Here is a 21580-nt window from a genome sequence, read left to right on the forward strand (position 1 = left end):
CATTAAACTTAACAATAAACCTTATCTCATCCAAGCGCATTCATCACCGGATGCGACAAGGATACTGGCATTTAATCGCATTTACGACGGAAGATAAGACACGGAAAATAAACTTATCTCAAATCCTTGTCGCATCCAAGCAAATTCATCACTAGATGTGACAAGGATTTTAGATAAGTGAGGCTTGTAACATTTACGATAACAGCTCCAACTATTGTCGCATTTACGCAGAAGTTGTCGTAAATGTGACAATAATAACATATTTTAACCCTGCCTTAAAACCTAGCCAGTTGTTGTTGCATTTATACTAGAAACTATCGTAAATGCTACAATAACAACTCTAATTTGAAATTTGAACTTCCATTGATGTCGCATCTAACGGTCGTTCACCTAAGTGCGACTACTAGAAATGTATAATCAATGTCATTTCACATCTAACAGTCGTAAACTACTTACCTTAAGTTTCGTTTGTGCTTCCTTTTCGATTGTCTTTCTTTTTCCTGCCATATCGAAATGCAACGAAGAAGATGAAGATGAAACGCATAATGAAATAGATGAAGATGAATCGCATAAAGAACGAAGGAGATGAATATGAAACACAGAAGACGTTTCACAATGAAGAAAAAGCGTGAATTGAAGTTAGGATATTTTTGTCCAGAATTGATAAAAGTTTCTAATTTGGTAAAATGTAAAGAAAGTGTAACAAATATGTTAATGTCCCCTAGTTAAGAGTAAATAAAGATTAACGGACACTTTCATTAACTCTATATCTTAAACTCCGAAATGAGAATTAACGGAGATAATGAAATTTTCATCCGTTACCCTCTCATTTCATTATCTCCTCGAGTTCCCACCCACTCCCAAACAAAAACAAAGCTAAAGAAATTCTACTATAATCCTCCAATACAACCATTAAACCTAATTCCCATATGAATTAATATTCCGTCCCGTTTATAATGCCACCAATAAGCTATTTTAGCCTGACAGTCAACACGTCAAGTCGTCAACGGACTCGAAATCCCGAAACCACCCCTAAAAACTTCCCTCTTTTATCCTCACGAAAACTGATCCTTAGCCACGTCCCCTTTTTCTCTCTGTCGTCTGTTGCCGATTTCTTCTTTCTGTGTGGTTTCAGTTGCTCATAGATTTTCTTGACAGCCAAACTCCCTTTCTGTTTTATCTCCCATTTCTAGTTTATCTTTTAAAAGAAGTTACTCAAGGACTCTCTCTATCAATCACTCTCTCGGTGTGTTTTTCATGCTTGTTGTATTCCGTTCCCTGTATCGACTTTTGAACTAGTTGATTAAGAGCTCATGGAACGGATCGTCGGTGGCAAGTACAAGCTTGGCCGGAAGATCGGCAGTGGATCCTTCGGTGAAATCTATCTAGGTATACTTGGAGCGTTGATTGCGTATCTTCTTCTGCGTTTAATTGTTACTGATCGATGATTGTGAATTTATTTATTTAATTTTTCTTTGCAGCTACACATATCGATACATTTGAGATTGTTGCTGCTAAGATCGTAAGTTTCATTGAATTTTTTTTATGTAATTTGAATTTTTATTTGTTTCTATTTTAGGTTGTTTTACAGAAATCATGATCTGGTCAGTTGAGCAACTGTAGCAGTTGATGCTTTACGTGGCTTGAGCAGTTGATGCTCCTAATTTTAAGCTGAGGCTTACTTATATTGTTCTATAATTGAATTTGTTTGTTTATTTGATTCACAGGAGAACAACAAAACAAAGCACCCGCAATTGCTTTACGAAGCTAAGTTATACAATATTCTTCAAGGAGGCAGTGCGTACTACAACTTTTTACTGTGATATTTTCTTGTTTTCTAGCATTTTTTAGAAGTGAGTTTGCTAATTCTATCTACGATATTGCAGGTGGTATTCCTAGCATAAAGTGGTCTGGTGTTGACGCGGAAGACAATGTACTGGTCCTCGATTTGCTTGGACCGAGCCTTGAGGACTTATTTGTGTATTGTGGGAGGAAGTTCTCGCTTAAGACAGTGTTGATGTTAGCTGATCAAATGGTAATATTATGGCTTGAGTGTTTTCTAGTCTCCCTTGTTGCTCAATGGTTGGTTAGTTTTTCCTCTCTTTCTCAACTTCTTGTTATTCCTCCAGATAACAAGGATAGAATACGTGCACTCTAAAGGATTTCTCCATAGAGACATCAAGCCTGATAACTTCCTTATGGGCCTTGGTCGGAAAGCAAATCAGGTAATGGTTATGTCCTGTTTTCTTTCAGTAACGTCAATGGGCTTTGATTTTGTGCCGTCTCTGTTGTAGAGTATCAATTATCTCATGCTTGTTTTGCGTATCAGGTTTATATAATTGATTTTGGCCTTGCTAAACGATATCGAGATGCCACAACCAATCGCCATATTCAGTACAGGTAAGCTTGCAGTTTGATTTAATAAATTTACTTGTCATTGAATTTTCTTCTCTCATACGAGGTTGGTCAATTTTTTGCTCTAAATGCATTTTTTGGCTATTACCTGTGTCTGATAACATATCTGTTGCTTTAATTTTAATGATATATCAGTCTGCTAATAATATTCTTTACAGGGAGAATAAGAACTTGACAGGAACTGCACGATATGCAAGTTGCAATACTCATCTTGGAATTGGTAAGCAAAGAAAATGTTATGTTTGGATTGCTGCTATCTATCTTTCCATCCTTTCATCAAAATTTATATATGTATCAGTCTGTGTATTTAAATTTATACATAAAGTTCTCAATTTTGGTTAGGATGCCTTTGTCTTGTCTCATTTGTTCTCTTTGGTGCAGAGCAAAGCCGGCGAGATGATCTGGAGTCACTTGGTTATGTTCTTCTATATTTTCTGAGAGGAAGGTATTTCGCTGGATGTATTGAAGTGAAGTTATACATTTCTCTTAGCTTTGAAATTGAAATGATTTTTCTAATGAAGTGCTGTGGTAGTCAAAGTAATGAGTTTTCCCTTAGTTTTATGTGTTGGGATGTGTGGGATTTATCATCTAACTCCATATATCTATATCCAGCCTTCCATGGCAAGGTTTGAAAGCCGCAACAAAGAAGCAGAAATACGACAAAATATGTGAGAAGAAATTATCAACTCCTATTGAGGTGAGTGTCCAGCATTAATGCATGAATTGAAAAGGTGAAACTCTGGGTGTACATTGATAAAGTGCTTCTCTTACTTTGTAGGTTCTCTGCAAATCACAGGCCGTTGAGTTTGCATCATACCTACATTACTGCCACTCGCTGACATTTGATCAACGACCTGATTATGGATTCTTAAAGCGTCTCTTTCGAGATCTGTTTACCCGTGAAGGTACTGGTCCACTAATTCTACCTATCAAATAGCATGTCAGTGTACAACTTCATATCCTTTAAGTTATAGAACTACTTCCTTAACCATGATACCATGCAACCAACTTTTTTTTTTTAATTAATACTTGAGATAAATTCATCATATATTTAGCATTTTTTTAAATAGAATTGTATGTTAATAAACAATAGTTTTAAAGTGCATTGGAATTGATGAAGACAATGTTTCTCCTTTGGTAGAACGGAATCTGTACATATTAGAAAAAGGATAACATAGACAGTTTTGTCAGTTCTTGGAACTTGATCATCATGGTAATATCTTGTTAATGCCAGGAATTCTTAATTTTAATGTACTTTATGTTTAATTTCTTTCTGGCAGGATATGAATTTGATTATGTTTTCGACTGGACCATCATAAAGTACCAACAGGCACAAAAGAATAGAACTCAACCTCGTCTATCTGTTAGTACTTTTGCTTCTTGATATATTTTTTTTCTCTACTTCTGTCTTCCTGGCAGCTTATATCATATGTTCAGTCACTTCAAGATTGTCTTGCAAAAGATTTTGCATTTTTTATAGTTAGAGATTCGAATATTTATTCTTATGCATGACAAGGTTCAACCTTTCATGTTACAGCCGGTTCCTGGAGCAAGCAGCAGTCACATAGTGCCAACAGATTTGGAGAATCATCAAGGTTAGCTGATTGTTCAAGTGCATTTCTATGACTGGATCTTGTGAAGTGCAAGTTCTAAAGTAGTAATATAGGTTGACTGTATTTGAAATTTTAATTTCAGTCTTTGTGTATTCAATTTATCATGGATATCAGCCATTGCTAATTTGGCTCATGATACTGGTACCAAATTTGTTAGCTGCAAACAACTGGTATTTGGAGAAAAATTTTCAGAAGTCTACTTATATTTAAGTTTCTTATCCTTATTATTAATGCGGTAAAGTGAAGGACAAGAAAATGTCTCACTTTTAGGCGAAGTTTTGGTTATCAATGTTAAGATTATTTGAACTCTTTCACTTAAGCTATTGGTGACTTAATCTTAAAATAACACTTTGATTCATTTTAAATGGCAGGAAGCAGTAATGCTCCCTATTCTTCGGAGCTCACACGAACTGCTGGTCCTGCTGTGCGCATGCAATTCAAGTCTATGGGCAAGAATTTGAGCTCTGATAATCATCTTGATAGGAATGTAAGCATAGACTTCATTGCAAATGCAAGTGTTTTCTGTAGAAATGAAAGATTTTAAGAGCTGCACTTTTTTTGTTTTGAATGCAATTTCATTTGGAGTTGATTTTTCTTGAACAAAATTTCAAAAAATTGTGATAATTAATGACCAATTTTTTTTTTTTTAGATTGCAAGTGATGGGCACATCCCATCCACTTCACTTCCATTTGCTGGGACCTCAAGGAGAACTGCTGCAAAACCTGTTTTGCCTACTGAGCCTGCTAATCCTGGTCAAAGAAACAGCAACAAAGTTGGGCCTTCAAATAGCTGGATTTCATCATTGCAACGCATTCATTCTACCAAGTGATGAACATGGTAATTTTGCTGTCATACATTAGTAGTATTTGAAGTAGTTTTTTATTGGGAAAGCTTACTGTGATGTTCAAAATTATGGTTGACAAATTGTTATGCATTATGTTTTAGCTTTGGATCTGGTGAGGATGATTCTAGTGAATACCATCTATTGGAGGCAGCAAATATATTTGATGTCTCATGCCACACTTTCAGCTACTTTTCTATTAAAGAGGTTTCTGGTGATGCATTTGACGGGGCTCCAATGTGCTTTCTTCCACTGTGAAAATCAGCTTGGTTATTTTTTCCTTAAGGTGACTATATTCACATTGGTCGATATGGAATGCCGTCTACCTATATCACTGAGCTGTACATAGATGTCATGAATGAAAGTCACACTGTATTTTTAGTTTAATGTAATGTGAAGCTTTTGCCCCCTCTTCCCGACTTCTCACTGGGTGATATTGTTCTGCTTTACCAAACGGTGGTGGTTGATGGAATTTTTAAAAATATTTGCTTGATTAAAGTTCTCAGTTCATGGTGTACTTTTCCATTTTTGATGTCATGGTGTTTGGTCTTGATAACTCCCAAGGAGTGTTTTCTCTCAAATCTCCAACTCTTTGCATGAAAACATTTAAGATGCTTATAATCTATGGTTACACATATAAGAGCCCTGCAGTTACCTTTGCTGCAGGAGAATTTTATGAATTTGGGCTTGGGTTGATGTAAATGAATGGAAAAGAAAGAATCTAGATAGCCGACCCCAACTAGTTGGGAACAAAGCTCGGTTGCTACTGTTGTATATTAATACTTCTTGACCTAGGAGATTCGGTAATATCATATATTTAATCGCAGTTTTTCATCAGTTCATCATGTACTAAATATTGTTTCAGAAATTTAATTCACATAAAAGTTATCACTGAAGGGTGAACATATATTGTGCACATAGAGATACATGTTGCACGACCTATTATACATATGACACCCATAATTCTTTGAATTGTCATCTGTTTTCTAAATGAAATTTCATTTGATTACACTACTTGTAAATGTGCTCTGCTCATCTCTTTTGTCACTGGGCTGTTCACTGAATGTGGTGAGCTAACAAAAAGAAATTTTCTCTGAATCTGGCTTTTGGAGTGCTTTCATGCGGGATAAGGTTGCTACCTCATTCCCCGGCTTTTTTCTACATAAAAGTCTTGCTTAAACTATTATAGCAATACAACAGATAATTTAATGGGATCTTTTGCCTGCAATATTCTTTGATCTTTTTCTATTGTAGGAAGTCCAGAAGTAAGATATGCATGTCTAACTGCACATTTGCAGATCCACGAAAGAATGCCAAGGATCTTGGACTTTCTTTTTATAGCTTTGCATTCATGTTTCTTATGAAATTCAGAGATAAACATTTCTGCATGTTTTGACATGGAGAAATAATCACTGTATAAGATTTTGAGGTTTCTTAGTATTATGTCACATAAGCATGCAACTCTAGAACAGCTCATAGCATACTAAAATCATGTCACATAGCATTCTAGATAACACTATCAATTTTCTGTTCATAATTTACAACTTGCAGGATTTTTTTTCTCCTGAAGCATTGTCTGAAGGAATGGGCTATCCTGCAGGGTTGGATTGAAGGTTAGTTATAAAAGATATCGTTCTGGGTTCTTACTGCGGCTCATCTAGGAAGAAATTATCTAAAGGTCAACTGAGGAAGATGTTAAAATGATATATATTGTGGTGCTCTGGTTCGCGTTCATCTAAAACTCTGCTCTGCAGGTTTGTTTATAGCATGTATGCATAGTTTGTTGCATGCCAGTTCAAATGAATTGGGACTTGGGAATTGGTTACACTCTTATCAAGTAGAAGTAAGCCCAGCTGATGGTACAGCCAATTACGTGAGCTGTAAGGATCACTGATCAAGCTGGCTTGTCGGACAATGCTGCATGATTGGGATCAGCAACATTATCTTTTCTGTGATTTCGATTGCAGCTTCTTGACAAAAATCCTACACGGTGATCGAGTAGTGGGATGTTTTCTTATTTATTTGGATTATCGGTCATGTATTCCAAATTTACTTTCCACTGGATGATATATCATTCTGCAGATATTTACATTTTTGGAAGGTCTCCAGCTTGGTCTAGTTACTAGTTTATCATATGACAGTGAATTGCTCTCGGACAAGGCTATTCCATATCTACTTTATCAGGTGAGTGATATTTGGCTTCAGAAAGGATGGTATTCTGGAATTTCTTTTGTTTTTCCTGGTTGTGCTTTTGTTTATACACTTCTCTCTATATTTTGGCTTCAGAAAGGATGGTATTCTGGAATTTCTATTGTTTTTCCTGGTTGTGCTTTTGTTTATACACTTCTCCTCTAATTCTGTTATGAGATGTCCAAGCATGACATATCATTTGGTGAGATGGTACTGTGGAATCCATAGCTGCTTGTCACTTTTTTGGTCTCGTCCTTGAAATTTTGAAACTTCTAGCAGTATTAGCTCTTTTGTGATATATTTCCTTATAAAATTCTAATGGTGCATATTGAATGTGTTTTATTTTGAATGTGATGGCTGCAGTCATAGTCTGAAAGGGTGAACTTTCTTCCATTGCCCTTGAACTTGTCACTAGTTCATATTTGATGACCGTAAATTTCAGGTTCTCCTTCCAAAATATCACAATTCTCTCTGATTTCATATCAGAATGATTTTTTTTCCCATCATATTCAAATATTATATTTAAGTTTTACAATTATTTTTTATTCACTTTACTAGGTGTATATTTTTGTATATAATGAAAGTGTGTTGAGTTTTAAGATGAATTTAGGCGTTGAGAATATTAATGTGCGATAGCCATAAGTGGGAACATGCAAGGCTTAGCACATAGGGACCTAGTAAATGAGTGGTTATTTTACTTTTGAGGGGGAGACTATTAGGTGTTCGGCATTTTATCAATCCCGCAGCAAACAGAACTTGATCAGGCTTGGAGTTGGGTGCAAGGACGGATCTAAGATGGGGTTTGGGAATGAGCATATATTAGTTGTCAAAAAACTTCATGGAACTTGTGTATAAAGCTTTATTTTTTTTCTACAAAGAACACTCAGAAGGAAAAATCAAGTATCCATAGATCACCAGTTGTCAGTGAATTCTGCACCCCTCACCACATGAATGGAATTAAGAATTAGGGATGTGTAAAAAAGTGATTATGAGCATCTTGAATTCTGCAAAAAAGTGTTATTTTATGTTATCATACTTACCTGATTATCTTTACTGTTTTTATAGACGCTAAAAATTGCATTCACCAAAAGTAGCAGATAAATAACATGATAATTAATTGCAAACTGCACTTGATGTCTATTTGTAAATGCCTTGCCGATAACATTTTAATTCATCCATAGTCTGTGCATGCACCATAACACTACGTGAACAATTCCGAGCACATTTGCAGATAGCACGCCATGACATTATGAGAACTAGTTCCATGCTTACCGACAATACCTCTGATTTGCCATACAAAATTTGGCAGATGAACTCTGATTTGCTAATGTGTAATATATACAAGAGCACAAAAATTGGTAAATAAGCCCACAACTGCTGAAAGTACAAAGCTACTCCGACAAATAAAAAGAAAAACCAAAAAACAAAATTTATGAACCATGTACGAACTATTGTTTCCGAAGGAGCTTTTGTGTGCAATTGCATCCTCATTGAAAAGTTGAGCGTTCTGTGATGGATAATTCTCTCCAACTAGCTCCAAGGAGAAAGAATCCCTGTTCATAATGAAGGTCATTCTTTACTTGATTACAAAGCAACTTTTCACACGGCAAGTCATTTATGGTATGCAAAAATGGGCCTATTAAAACCAGCTTTGGTGTCTGATAAGGCTGAAGTGACGTCCTCAACCTTTCTAAATCCAATCTGCATACATTCAACATGACATAAATATACATCCATCCATAAAGATGGTAAATGTTTTAGCCAAAATTACCTTATCTAGGAGTATCTCCTCAAAATGCTCTGGACGGAATATAATATTTCGATAATTCATTGTTATTGTCTGCACGCAGCAAAAAGGAATAAAAAAAAAAAAAGAACTTTAGCAAATTTTCTGAACAACAGAAGGGGGCTTTAAAAAGTATAAGAGAAACATAGAGAACTGGTAAAATGAATTCCAATCCATCCTTCGTCGAGAATTTCACCAAAAAAAAAAAACTATCCCGAGAGTCTATGAACTTGGTAATTTTATTGATAAAGTCCTTGAACATCAGACTCATTTAAAAGCATGTGACCTGTTTTATCTACGCCCGAAATGACAATTGACAGGTCATTTCTCAGGCTTGACATCTTTTCCCTATAGCCGTTGAACATATAACAATCTACCTTTGAATAGTAAAAATGTCATGTCATGCACTTTTTTATCCATTAAAATGGTAAAAGATACCATGTTACGCGCAGACAAAACTTGTCACGCACTATTATGTTCGTTCCACTATCTAGGAGCTCAATGAATGTGGTTATAATTGATCGAAAGCTCAATAAAAAAAAAGGGCGGCCCGGTCGCACTATGCGTCCCCGCTGAGCGAGGGTCCGGGGAGGGGTCCCACCACAATATTTCAAATTAAAAAAATCAAAGTCAACAAAAGTCGAAAAGATCAAGGGTCTCATATGCTTTTTCTCCTTTTTTATTCACCAAATAACATAAGTATACTAGCCAGTATGTGGCCAACTACAACATTAGTATTTCTTATTGTAAAACTTCTTTCAGATGGTTGTAAAATGACAACCAACATGCAAGCATCCTTCACAATTATATTAATTAGCATCAGAATTAACAGGGAAGATAAGTGTTTCACCAAACTACAATATTATAAGATAAATTAATTAATACCTCGGAAACAAGACGATTGCTTTCATATGACTTCCAAGGTTGAGGTTCCAGCACTAGAATCCCACCCTGTTCAAAGTAAGAATTGTATGATTAAAAAAATTGCTTGGAGAATATGTAGCAAAAGATAACATATTCCTGTGATTATCACCGGTCGAAGAAGCCTCCATATTTTTGAGAATGTAGTAATTAACCCTTCATCACCCCAGTTCAAATGAATCCACTTTGTCACGCTCATACTGCAATTCAAGGGAAGCACGTTACATTACATGTTACGTTTGCAATTATAAAATCAATTAATTGCCGAACATAAAAACTGAAGAATGGCATGTGGTTCAGTTTGAAAGTAAGTAAATTTATTGTGGCAGCTCAGCCATTATTTAGGGAGAACAAAGTTTGCTCCATGAAATTAAAAACCATGAATTAAAAAATGAGAGGTACCAATGTGGTTTCAAGCACGTTGATTAACCAGACTTAACAAATCATAAGTTATTGTTGAAGACTTTCTTTAACTTAGAGATTATACTTACAGACGATCTCTACCATTTTTTCCTCAATATACAAAAGGTGGATAAGAAGACTACTGGTACTCTGTCTTTTTTTTTTTTATGGAACTATTTGTCCTGTCTTCAAATGAGCTTTATACCATGAAATCTATGGACAAGGATGAAAAGACCTTTTCATTATGTCATTTTCCTAAATTTATTTTCTCAAATAAGTTTGCGTTTTCCATACAAGGCAACTAAAAAGAGGATTCTCACCAAAGAATTGTATCATATTGCTCTTCTTCACGTAACTGACTTTGAACAAAATTCTCTTTTCTGAAGGACACTATATCAAATAGATCTATCGCATCAGGGTGTGAACCTTTCATATCCTTTGTCACATTTAATTCAGATGCTTTTGTACTAATCTTCCCAATCTCCCTCATAGATTTCCGCAAGTGCCAGTATGCATCTTTAATTCGATCTGGAAGACAAAGAAGATTGTCAGTGTCAAATCAAATACAAAGATAAATATGTGTATGCAGCAGCGCAATTTCCAACTGAATGTTTGTCAAATTCCAAATATGTCTCGTTCTTGACTCATCAGCAACTATATGTACTCAGCCATAAAACAAGAGCGAAATAAACAATAAAAAAATAAATAGAAGATGTTAACATGCACATAAGTTGTGTCAATCTGGAAGGCTCAAAAGTAAATCCCAGAAAATTTTAATATACAGTGAAGTCCCATAAAATTATATTATAGACAATTGAATGTTGTCTGCTATGTGTGCGCATAATTCATCCTTAAAAAATTCTTGCAAGTCAGTCATACACAAGACAACAATTACTCAAAGCATAGGAGTAATGCCATTTCCCTTTCCCAAATTTCGTAAGCAGAACCAAAACAATGTTTGCTTTCCCTCAAATGCCAACCATAGGAACCAGCAAAAGCACATAGCAAAGAGAAATATGCTCATTGAATCCTCACAAAGTGAAATTTATTCAATAAATTTCTGCAACAATAATCTTACCAGAGTCAATATCAATCCCAAGGATTTTCCGGCAATGAAACTTCTTTGCTGCAGAATAAAGAAGATGACTGATGAGTTACAAATCAGAGCTTGATGTGTAAGTTGAATAAGTAATCAATTTAAACACCAAACACCAACTTTTGATTGAAGAAAAAATGTGAGCTTCTACAAGTAAATTATTTATGTTTGTCGAAAGCAAACACGACAACTTCAACAGCAACAAAGCCTTAGTCCCGAAATGATTCGGGGTCGGCTAACATGAACCGTTAGCCGAAACCGTAAAATCAAGTCATGTCAGCAACATAAATTCTCTCCCTCCACTCCGTACTATTCACTGCCATATTTTCCTCAACCTCCAATAAACTCATATCACTCTCAATCACCCTCTTCCAAGTTTGCTTAGGCCTTCACCTGCCTCTCACCATTGCATCCCTTTGCCACTCTTCAGTCCTTCTAACCGGTGCATCAAGTGCCTCTCACCATTGCATCCCTTTCCCTCGTTATGTAACCCCTACTTTCGTCCTAATTATTTCATTCCTCAACAAACAGAATTAAAATAAACCTCACCCTTAGACACTTAGTAGTTACTGCATTCACCATGATAGAAGGATAACAGCTGGTTTGATGCTTAAACTACAAAATTTCTTACAACTTCAAAAGGATCTCTGTATTAGTTCCTACTATATCATTTCTTATCACTAATAAATAATCGATAGTATCTAAAAGGACATAAGAAGACAGACGAGAAAAGCAACGACAAGTAAAGCAAAATAGGTGAAAGAAAGATAATCAGCTAGGGAATTATAAAGAAGACTGAAAAACAATAGAAGGATTACCAATCTGGATAGTAAGTATGCCGCTATTGCAGCCAATGTCTAGGCAGTTCTTGCCTTCAAACCAATTCCTATCTAAAACCCTAAGACGAGGATCTTCTTCCATGTCTTGGCCAATCTGAAACATTAACTTCGATCAGAATCAAAATAATTGAATAATGCATAAAGAAAGAAAAATTAGGGAAAATAGATTACTCGATATCCATAGTAGCTTCTGTAATTGCCGAAGGGAAAAACTTCTTTGCGTTTTCTCTTTTTCTTGTTGTCGTTATTTACTTGTTCAGTGTCTTGCTTACTATGCGATTTCTCCTTTTCATCCTCCTTCAATAGGTTCTTCTTCTCTTCACTTTCGTTTTCCTTTTCCTTATCTAATAGATTTTGTTCCTGCTGCTCCTTCTCCTCCTTCTCCTCCTCCTGCTGTTGCTGCTTCTGCTTCTGCTTCTGCTTCTGCTCCTGCTGCTGCTTGTTCTTCTTCTTCTTCCACTTCTTGTCCGTGTTTTCTTTATTTTTATTCTTGAATCCGTTTTCTTCTTTCATTTTTGTCAAATCTAAGTTAGAGAGGGAAGATAAAGAGACCAATTGGATTTGCAGAAAATCTGTTATGGCTTTATGTCATTTCTACTTGAAGAGAAGGGAAATGCAGATAGGGAAGACGAAACAATTAGGGCTTGCTTAGAAAGGTTCCCAGGATACCTATTGGGCTTAAATCACTATTAATGTTACCCTTATGTTTCCATTAATTTTACCCTTATTTTTCTATCAAAATGGATATAATTCCCGGGATAAAGGCTTATTTGTTTCATATAGTTTCCAAAATTTTATTATTATAGTTTGTTAATGTATATGAAACAAATTTTGACACGTACATACAGTAATTGTTTTCATTATTTTTTATTTATATGTGAAAAGATAAGAAAAAATATTTCCTTATTTGTCAACATATTAAGTTTATATATAAAAAAAAAAAAATTGGTATGTATATATATATCGTGTTAAAATTGTGTCATATAAAATTTAATAAATCGGATAATTTTTCATCCAAAAAGATCAACGGGTACCTATAAGAATACCTCACTGCAAAATGATATAATAACGCAAATGATAAATTTTGGTTAGAGGTCAAATAATGTTTTGAACTTAAAAAAAATTATTAATAATTTTAAAAAGTTATTATTCTATCTAAATAAGGAAGAAGAATGGTTAAAAATATAAAAATGTGTACACTCCAAATAAATACTTGTTTGGTTGAACTATTTTGATGTTATTATCTATTGTAAATAATAAAAGTTAATTAATTTTTTTTAGAAATAGTGTAAGCATTTGTTTCTCACTATTAACTAAATATTTTTATGATACCCGCTGGTCTGACTGATGCGGATTCCCTGATGTGACATTTCGATAAGAAAGGCATGTATTCAATACGATTAGGATACCGAGTGGCTTTAGGAGATTAACTGAATATTTTATGTAAATTTAGAAGACTATCAGAACACTTTGAAAGTTTAGAAAGTCAATCGAGTTTTTTTTTTAAAGTTCAAAACGCAAATGATATATTAAGTTTTTTTAATTAATTCATCAGATTAATTGGTTCAACACTCTCTTAAGTTTCGGTAAAGTTGAACCTTACAAAAACAACACTACAAATTGCCCTTTTTCTGGAAGCAACTTCTCACTGCCAAAAGACTAATGATTTTGTGATTTCTTCCAACATTTTTTATCAACATTTCCTATTTCAACTAGGATTGACTCGAGTGTTTAAAATTGTCAAATTGCTTAACTAAAGATCTCGAATTTGAATCCTAATATACACATCCAGCTAAATGGTATCTAACAAACCTCTAATTGATTAAACTATTATAAACAACAATAACTCTGAAATTCATACCTTCTTTATGCATTTTTACGCTTTCTCCTCAAACACATGGAGTGGTTTTCTTTTCTTCTTATCTTTTTTTTAAGGGAAAAATAATAAGCTCACTAGAGAAATGGTGGAGGTAAGATAATTAAACAGATAATAGAAGGGATAAACGGACAAAGTACCAAAATAAATTTATGATTTTTTGGAAAAATATCAATTTAGGCTCTACATACAAAATAGTACCAATATAGGCTTAACGTGTAAAAAATGTATCAATTTAGGTCTTGATAACGAAACATGACACGTTATTCATATTACTCCGTTATGTTCTGATTTCTCTCTTCACGTAGGTACAATTGACCAAACTTAATGGAGTGATATAAACGACGTGTCACATTCCGTTATCGAGACAGGTACCCTTTTTTAAAGGTTAAAAGTTATATTGATGTTATTTTGCACGTATTGCCTAAATTGATACTTCCCAAAAATTATAAACCTATTTTAGTACTTTAATATCTGACCTCCTTCACTATTGCAAAAAAAAGAAAGCTTCAAGTGAGTTGTTTATTGCTTTTGTCACTGTGAAATAGACTATAACTTTTTTTATCTACAAAATGGGATTTAATCAATTTATGTCACAGGTTTTCGCAATCCTTTTCGCCCAAGATTCAACATTCTAATTCTAGAGACTGCAGCTCATCTTCTCTGCTCACTCCAATTCCTTAAGGAAATCAATATTGTCTACAAAAACCTGCAAAATACAAAACCAAAGCTGTAAGTACAGCTAAAGAAACTAGACAAGAGATATCTGTTTTTTGCATAACAAACTGAAATACCTAACTAGTCAAACATAAAGTTACATTTGGATGACGAGAAATTCTATAATACTCCAATTTCTATAATACTCCTCAAGTAATAATACACTTGATCAATCACAAGAAGGATTCATACCATTTCATGGGAAATGATTGATCTTAAGAAATAAATGTGTACATTAATTTATTGGTTTGATCTATTGCTTCGGAATCGGAAGTATTGTAAAATTTCTCTTGGACAACATGATATGAAACCAAGTTGTGATTTTTTCATTCAAATGGTGAGCTTGAAAAGGAGAAAGAGAACAACATATGCAAACCAAATTATGCCTCTTAAGTAGGTATTTAAATTCATCATGAAAGACTTCCAAAAAAATCATCATGAAAGAAATTTCCTTAATCACCATGAATCTACCTAGCCGGAGATCTTTGCAAAAAAAAAAAAATTAAAAAAAAAAATCTTAATGCGCCTGATCATTCTGATTTTGGTGGATTGAACTTCTGACTTTTTATTTCAACACATTAATGATATTACATTTTCAGTCAATTAAACCCTTTATGACCATAAAAGTCATCTTTGATCATAAAACTATGTTAACAGTTCAAAAGTAAGTTTTTTTCATGTTTGATTTATATATAAAGAAATTGTAAAGACCTTATTTAAAACTATAAAAATATAATCTCAGACGCGGATGAAATGAGTAAAACTCTTACAGCGAACTAATTTGGCAACCAGAGGCTTAATGTAACAAAATGATCAGGGGTCTAATATGTCGAACAAAAGATCAGGGACTCATCTACCAAAATCAAAATGATCAGAGCCTTCGGATGTTTTTGCCGAGGTTTTTTACTACATGACATGCAAAAGACTAACATGACAATAAGAGATGCCAATTGAAAACACTGGTCAATTTCTGTGTCATAAGCAGTTTCCGTCGCAGGATTCTAGGCTTTTAATCTGGCAAAATCCAAATCAAGCAAGTCCTACCAGGCATATTTGTTAGTACACCCTCCCTCCAAAAGGATCTTTGGTTAACTAAGAGGTATTGCACCTAAAGTTGAATGAATGGACAGAACCCACGACTACTATGTCTAAGTTCTAACAGCCACATCAACACATTTTGCATCACATATTAGGCAATCTATTTAAAGCAGCATTCTAGCATCACCCGTATTAATGAGGAAAAGTGATTCTGAATAAACATATAGACGCAACATAATTGAAGCCTACCGCCTTCCAGCCATCAGGATCCATGCATGCAGTAATCTTAGTGTTGAGGCCAGGTAATGGCCCAGGTTCCCGGGTAACCTTCCCACCAAACAGTTTAATTGCTTCTGCAGTTCTATAGACATCATCTGTGCCTACTGCTATCTGGTAGAATAAAAGAAGTCAGTCCAATGAGATAAAATTATCATTTTGCCGTTACCACAAACATGTTGAGGAATTTCAAAGGACGAGAGAGTGGATAAAAACAAAGTAAAGAACTGTTTGAAGTTTGAGTGAGGAAAAAAATATTGCTGAAAGGGAAAGATTCCACCTGAGCATAAGCATTTCCTTTATCATATTCAGTGACCCCGTAGTTGTATGTCAACTCCAGCACAGCATTTTTATCTTCAGGTCCATAACCCATCATTGCTATGGTGTACTGATTATCAGAAAAAATAAAATAAATCAGTCACTGCTTGAGATAAGAATCACATGGTACAATTTTTTAAGACTAAAATAAATCCAGAAATGCAAGCTACAAGCATGCATAAAAAAAAAGGCGGCCCGGTGCACTACGCATCCCCGCTTAAGCGAGGGTCCGGGAAGGAGTCCCACCACAAGGGTGTACTGGGGGCAAGCCTTCCCCTGCCAATTTTTTGGCAAGAGACCGCTCCTAAGACTCGAACCCGTGACCTCTCAGTCATACGACAACAACGTTTACCGTTGCGCCAAGGCTCGCCCTCAAGCTACAAGCATGCATATTCTATTAAAATTAAAATGCAACTACAGTGAGTAGTTTGTTAAAAGGTGTGGAAGTAAAAGGAAAATTCCAAATGCAGCTACCTATAATCCGTGCTCACAGAAGATAGAGAGCATTCTGATATAAAACAGAGTTCTTTATAGTGAGCTTTCAGGAAGATATCCAGTGGAAACCAAACAGCTCTTAAATTTCCCCCGAACTTACATTCAGCTCTCTTTTTACATTTGATTTGGTAAGCGGAAGTTGAATATACTAGACAGGGGCCTTGGAGAAACTCTTTCCAGAAAACGCTTTTTTCTCTTGTTTCTCCCTTTTGAGGACCTTGCTCTCATGTGAGATTGTTATAGGCCTCGGATCTGGTTATGGCCTATGGGAAAGATTATATTATTCGATTTGTTTGCTTTTCTTCTTCCCTATGAACCTGTAGTGACTAAAATGCAGGGGCTCTTTAGAGAGAACCCTTCAAACTTTTGGAAATAATTGCTGAAAATACTTGCTTGTCTCTCTTTATGTTTTCCAGCATAAATAGTACATAGGTCCTGTAACTGTAACTGTCACTGCTGCCTAATACAGTACAAGAGGACAGACAGTTTTATTACAAATAAAATACTTATGACATTTGGACAGACATATAAACTTTGGACACGTAGGAAGACAAACTAATAATAATTAATTAATTTTCATGGGCTGCTGGCATATAATAGAGATGTGAATTTCTCACCGAGGAAATCAATTAAGGAGCTTTGCCTGAAACAGGGATGTTGCACGACAACATAAAGATACTAGAAACTCGGCCAACATACTCTCATAAATTTTCTTTTAATCCTTCAGTAATGAAGGTCACTCTCACTCATAAGGCCCAAAATGCCACCCAAAGTCAATGAAGGAAAACTTTTTTTTTCACTTAAGAAAATACTCTCACACAAAGAACCCACTGTACAAGGAACCTATTTCTCTAACGTTTTCCAATTATCATGACATTTTGTTTCTTCCTTGTTTACAATGTTCACATATATAATACACGGCATAAACCTACAACTCATGTAAGGTTATGTATATGAATAGAAAAAATGAGAAGGAAAGAAAAGAGGAGCATGACAAAGAACTCAAATATCTATGGCCAACAATTACAGATTCAATACTTCAACACTAAGTCAGGAAATCCTAGACATTAACTAAGAATTCACATGTAAATTCACAAAGTTATAGTTGATTCACTAGAACATAAATTTAATGGAGAGTGAACAGATCAAATTCTCATGAACCAACAAAAGTTAATCAAGGAACCGTTACTTCATCACCAAGCAGGTGGAAAATTCAATGAATATCTATCAAAAAGATCAAGAAGTTGATAATCTTGTGCAATGTTTTGTTTCTAGTTTCAATGAGAAACAAGTGACCAATCAGAAATTCATTTCCAAGAATGAACTGTATTTGGCATTTGGAAAGTGCGTGCAAGTGTTCTCTAGAGAAAGAATAAACAAACAATATTGATGCCCATGGTGCATCCGCATGTATTCTGCCCTCAAAAGGTATAGAATGGAGCTTATTGTCTCTTAGTCTTAGGGAGTGTTCTTACACTAAAAAATAATGGATGTTTTCTTCTGTACCTCAATTTTTTGATATACATTAGGCAAAAAGCAGTTCTCTTCTTCAATTTTTGCAAAATAAGTATCCAATATAAATTGACAAAAGAAGATGCACCACAGAAACATCAATTATAATAAGCTAAGTTCACATATACTGTCCACATGATAATATATTCTCTATGCTATGTTTATTTGGCTATTTGCAGAAGAAGACAAATTACCTTGTACTCTGGATTATCCCGTTTGCGAAGGAGCTCCATGCCGAAAGCCTAGATTACAAATTACAAACAAAGATGGAAACTAAGTCTGATTTATCATATAACAATAATTATAATAATAATAAAAATCAAAGAACAAAACTTCATAACCATCAGCCGTTAATAGCTTCGATAGTGTCTGCTCCAATACATAATTACTCTCACCTTCTCATAAAAATTTATAGAACGTTCAAGATCTCCAACACGGATCATGACCTGACAAAGTGGCTCAGGTGTAGGGCCCCTTTCCAAAAGTTCAAATTTATAACCATCAGGATCTTCAACGAATGCAATCACTGTTTTTCCACCTTTCACAGGACCGGGTTCTCTAGTTACTTTGCCACCCTTAGCCTTTATGAGCTCCACAGTCTTGGCAACCTAATCAAAGAAAAACCAATGAATCCCATTTCATTTTGGTTATGTTCACAAAATGGTCTAAGGAAAATGAGCAAAGAACAAAGACAATTAAGAATAATGATAGGAAATATATAGCACATTAGAAAACTTCAATATGACAATGAAACTTGTAGAGGAAAAGCTTACATCCTCAACTGCAATACCAAAATGTCCAAATGCAGTACCAATATCATACTTGTCAACTCCATAATCTGTCAGCGTCAAACAATTCAACCATAAATATTAAAATATACAAGAGACAAAATGCATCTTCCGAGATGACTAAATTATGTGATTGATGAAAAAGAAAGTATATTTTACTGGTTCTGATGTGTCAGTTACCTTAAGAGGTTCCCTGATATTTTTTGTAAAATAAAAACTGGAGATTGAAACTATTTTATAGTTCTTATGGCTTACTGTATGTGAGTTCTATGACAAAGTGAGAATCTTCTGGTCCATATCCCAGAAAGGCATTCGTATATCTCTCCTCTGGTATGTCTCGTTTCCTAAGAAGCTTCATTCCCAGACACTCGGTATAGAATCTACAGTACCATTTGTGCTTAACCAAGTTAATTTCCATCGAGAGACAAAGGAAATACAGAAGATAAGAAAGTCTGTGCAATTGAGTTTGATATTATATACTTGATGGTCCTGTCCAAATCGCCAACACGATAAACAACGTGTAAGAGTCTTCGCTTGTCAGTTTTGACCCACTCAAGAGCATTTTCTTGTGAAGCAATTGTGCTTGCTTGTGCCATGTTTCCAGCTGCAGCCACCCCAAGGTTGCTATTCTCTCTTCTCCAAGGTTTAGAAGCTTTCAAACCAAAGAACTGTGATTGGGGAGCAGCTGCAAGATGTAAAAAATATACAGCTTGTGAAACTATCTCAACCATTACTTATGGCATTAACCATCACATAACATGAATTACTACCCTAACTAGCAAGCATCAGACACAAGAAATGAAAAAAACACCAAGGGTCCAAGATGAAGAAAGTTAGAGAAGGAAGCATAATGCAGATGACTAACCAAAAGGCCAATAAATTCTCCAAACACCTTTTCTTTCTATGGATCCAAACACCTATAATACAAAGAAATCGAAGTTCCAAAACAAAATAAGTGGCTTATCCATAGTGATGGTAAGAGACGCCAGAACTCATATCCATATTAGCTAAAAATAAAACAGATTCAAATCAATTCCAAACAGCACAATGCGACAACAATTAGCTAGTCGGTGTGCGCACCATTTCATTTCACAGATAATTTGCTAAAAAAATCACTACAAAAGGTCCGTACAAGTTCTAATTACGAACAAAACAACATACATAATAAAATCCATACTCAGTAGGTAGAAATTCCAAAAACGAAAACAATAAAGAGCACATCCATAGCCTAAATTACATGTAAAGGAAATAATAAAATTAAAATTTACATCAGAAATCGAGAGCATACCACTGCCGAGATAAGCGAATCTCCGAGAAGAATTAAACGGAAAGACGGAAACAGAAGAACGACAAGTGGTATTACAGAGTCTGAAGGAAAAAAGAGACGGTCGAATTGAAGATGCCATAGGTATTATCCTCACCATTTACAACTAAAACCTGATAAAAAAGAAGAAAAAAAACAAAAATCTAAAAGAACGTCAGCTGGTGAGTCTGTTATGGTTATCGGGAAGAAGAAAGAAGAAAGGGGGTGAGAAGAATGGAATTGGAATTAATGCTTTTTGACGGTTTGTTTTGTAATTTTGTTCGAAGCTGTGGAGTGAAGATGAGTAAAAAGATATTCGAAAAGAACGATCCGCAGGGTAGGACGAGGATCACGAGTCTTACATCTGTCTTCACTCTCTCTACTGCAGGACCCAATGCCTAATTGCCATTTGCCAGCCTTTGTTCTCTGCTCTTTTCTTATCTTTACTGCGAATTAAGGCATAAAATGCAATAATACCCAAATGTTGGGGCTAAAAAATCAATTTTACCTTTAACATTATCTCATTATATTTTTTTAACATTTTACAGATCAGGACAGTTTTACTCTAACGATCGAAATTAATGTTCGGTCATTATTAACGAAACATCTTTACACAATTCTAAATCTCATTATCTCGAATTATAAATCTCATTATCTCCAATCATCGAGACGGATAGATGGGACTTGAGCATCCACTGGTTCCGGAAAAATGTTAAAAAATGCATATAAATTGTTTGCACTGCTCTAATTTTTTAGATAAAAATATCTAAAAAAAAATATAATTCAGTCTCCATAAATTATGAGAGACCGTCATAAACACTTCTTATCAGTGAATCAAGAATCCGTCATTATCTACCCATGAATAACATATCAAAAATACGTGTACATATAAAAAAAATAGAAAACGTATTGTTTCGTGTTCTTCAACGGATTAAAAACACGTATATGAAATATTCTTAACTATTTTATTATTACATGTAGCTTGATCTCTTACTGCTGAGTAATATAATGAAATATTAAGATATTTTTAATATAACTCATAAACGTGAAGAATATAATAATGGCTTTTAGATAAAAAAATATATATATATATATTAAGATATTTTTGCAGCTTATCTTTTCTCCCAAAAAAAAATCTTTCTTTTCTTAATAC

General features: G+C 34.7%; 3 protein-coding genes across 7 annotated transcripts; 1 reads left to right on the plus strand and 2 right to left on the minus strand.

Annotated features, from left to right (window-relative positions):
• The first annotated feature begins 1073 nt into the window (after nucleotides 1-1073).
• Nucleotides 1074-8090, plus strand: LOC136202465 (casein kinase 1-like protein 3). Of its 5 annotated transcripts, none has more exons than XR_010674444.1 (17): nucleotides 1074-1389; nucleotides 1482-1522; nucleotides 1728-1797; nucleotides 1887-2035; nucleotides 2130-2225; nucleotides 2330-2400; nucleotides 2574-2635; nucleotides 2797-2860; nucleotides 3028-3112; nucleotides 3194-3320; nucleotides 3696-3778; nucleotides 3953-4010; nucleotides 4400-4515; nucleotides 4679-4866; nucleotides 4975-5156; nucleotides 6422-7054; nucleotides 7424-8090. XR_010674444.1 is itself a non-coding variant. In XM_065993106.1 (15 exons), exons 1-14 carry the CDS (start codon nucleotides 1314-1316, stop codon nucleotides 4856-4858), a joined length of 1278 nt encoding a protein of 425 aa, XP_065849178.1. In that variant the 5' UTR covers nucleotides 1074-1313; the 3' UTR covers nucleotides 4859-4866; nucleotides 4975-5395. The 5 variants fall into 5 exon arrangements, 1 of the variants encoding a protein (XP_065849178.1); XR_010674446.1 differs by having other exon boundaries at nucleotides 6422-6483; nucleotides 6625-8090; XR_010674443.1 differs by having other exon boundaries at nucleotides 6422-8090.
• A 194-nt stretch (nucleotides 8091-8284) lies between these two features.
• On the minus strand, nucleotides 8285-12806 carry LOC136202467 (probable RNA methyltransferase At5g51130). The gene is made up of 8 exons (XM_065993107.1): nucleotides 12276-12806; nucleotides 12084-12198; nucleotides 11248-11295; nucleotides 10490-10697; nucleotides 9880-9967; nucleotides 9732-9797; nucleotides 8832-8900; nucleotides 8285-8761 (listed from the first exon to the last, which is right to left on the minus strand). The coding sequence occupies exons 1-8, from the start codon at nucleotides 12615-12617 to the stop codon at nucleotides 8672-8674; spliced, it is 1026 nt and encodes a 341-aa protein (XP_065849179.1). The 5' UTR covers nucleotides 12618-12806; the 3' UTR covers nucleotides 8285-8671.
• A 1676-nt stretch (nucleotides 12807-14482) lies between these two features.
• On the minus strand, nucleotides 14483-20826 carry LOC136202697 (probable lactoylglutathione lyase, chloroplastic). Its single transcript, XM_065993472.1, has 9 exons — nucleotides 20413-20826; nucleotides 19605-19809; nucleotides 19380-19504; nucleotides 19110-19174; nucleotides 18732-18944; nucleotides 18531-18578; nucleotides 16292-16399; nucleotides 15985-16125; nucleotides 14483-14689 (listed from the first exon to the last, which is right to left on the minus strand). Exons 1-9 carry the CDS (start codon nucleotides 20546-20548, stop codon nucleotides 14648-14650), a joined length of 1083 nt encoding a protein of 360 aa, XP_065849544.1. The 5' UTR covers nucleotides 20549-20826; the 3' UTR covers nucleotides 14483-14647.
• Between the last annotated feature and the right edge of the window lie 754 nt (nucleotides 20827-21580).

The sequence above is a fragment of the Euphorbia lathyris genome, chromosome 8, assembly GCF_963576675.1.
Source record: "Euphorbia lathyris chromosome 8, ddEupLath1.1, whole genome shotgun sequence".
Classification (NCBI taxonomy): domain Eukaryota; kingdom Viridiplantae; phylum Streptophyta; class Magnoliopsida; order Malpighiales; family Euphorbiaceae; genus Euphorbia; species Euphorbia lathyris.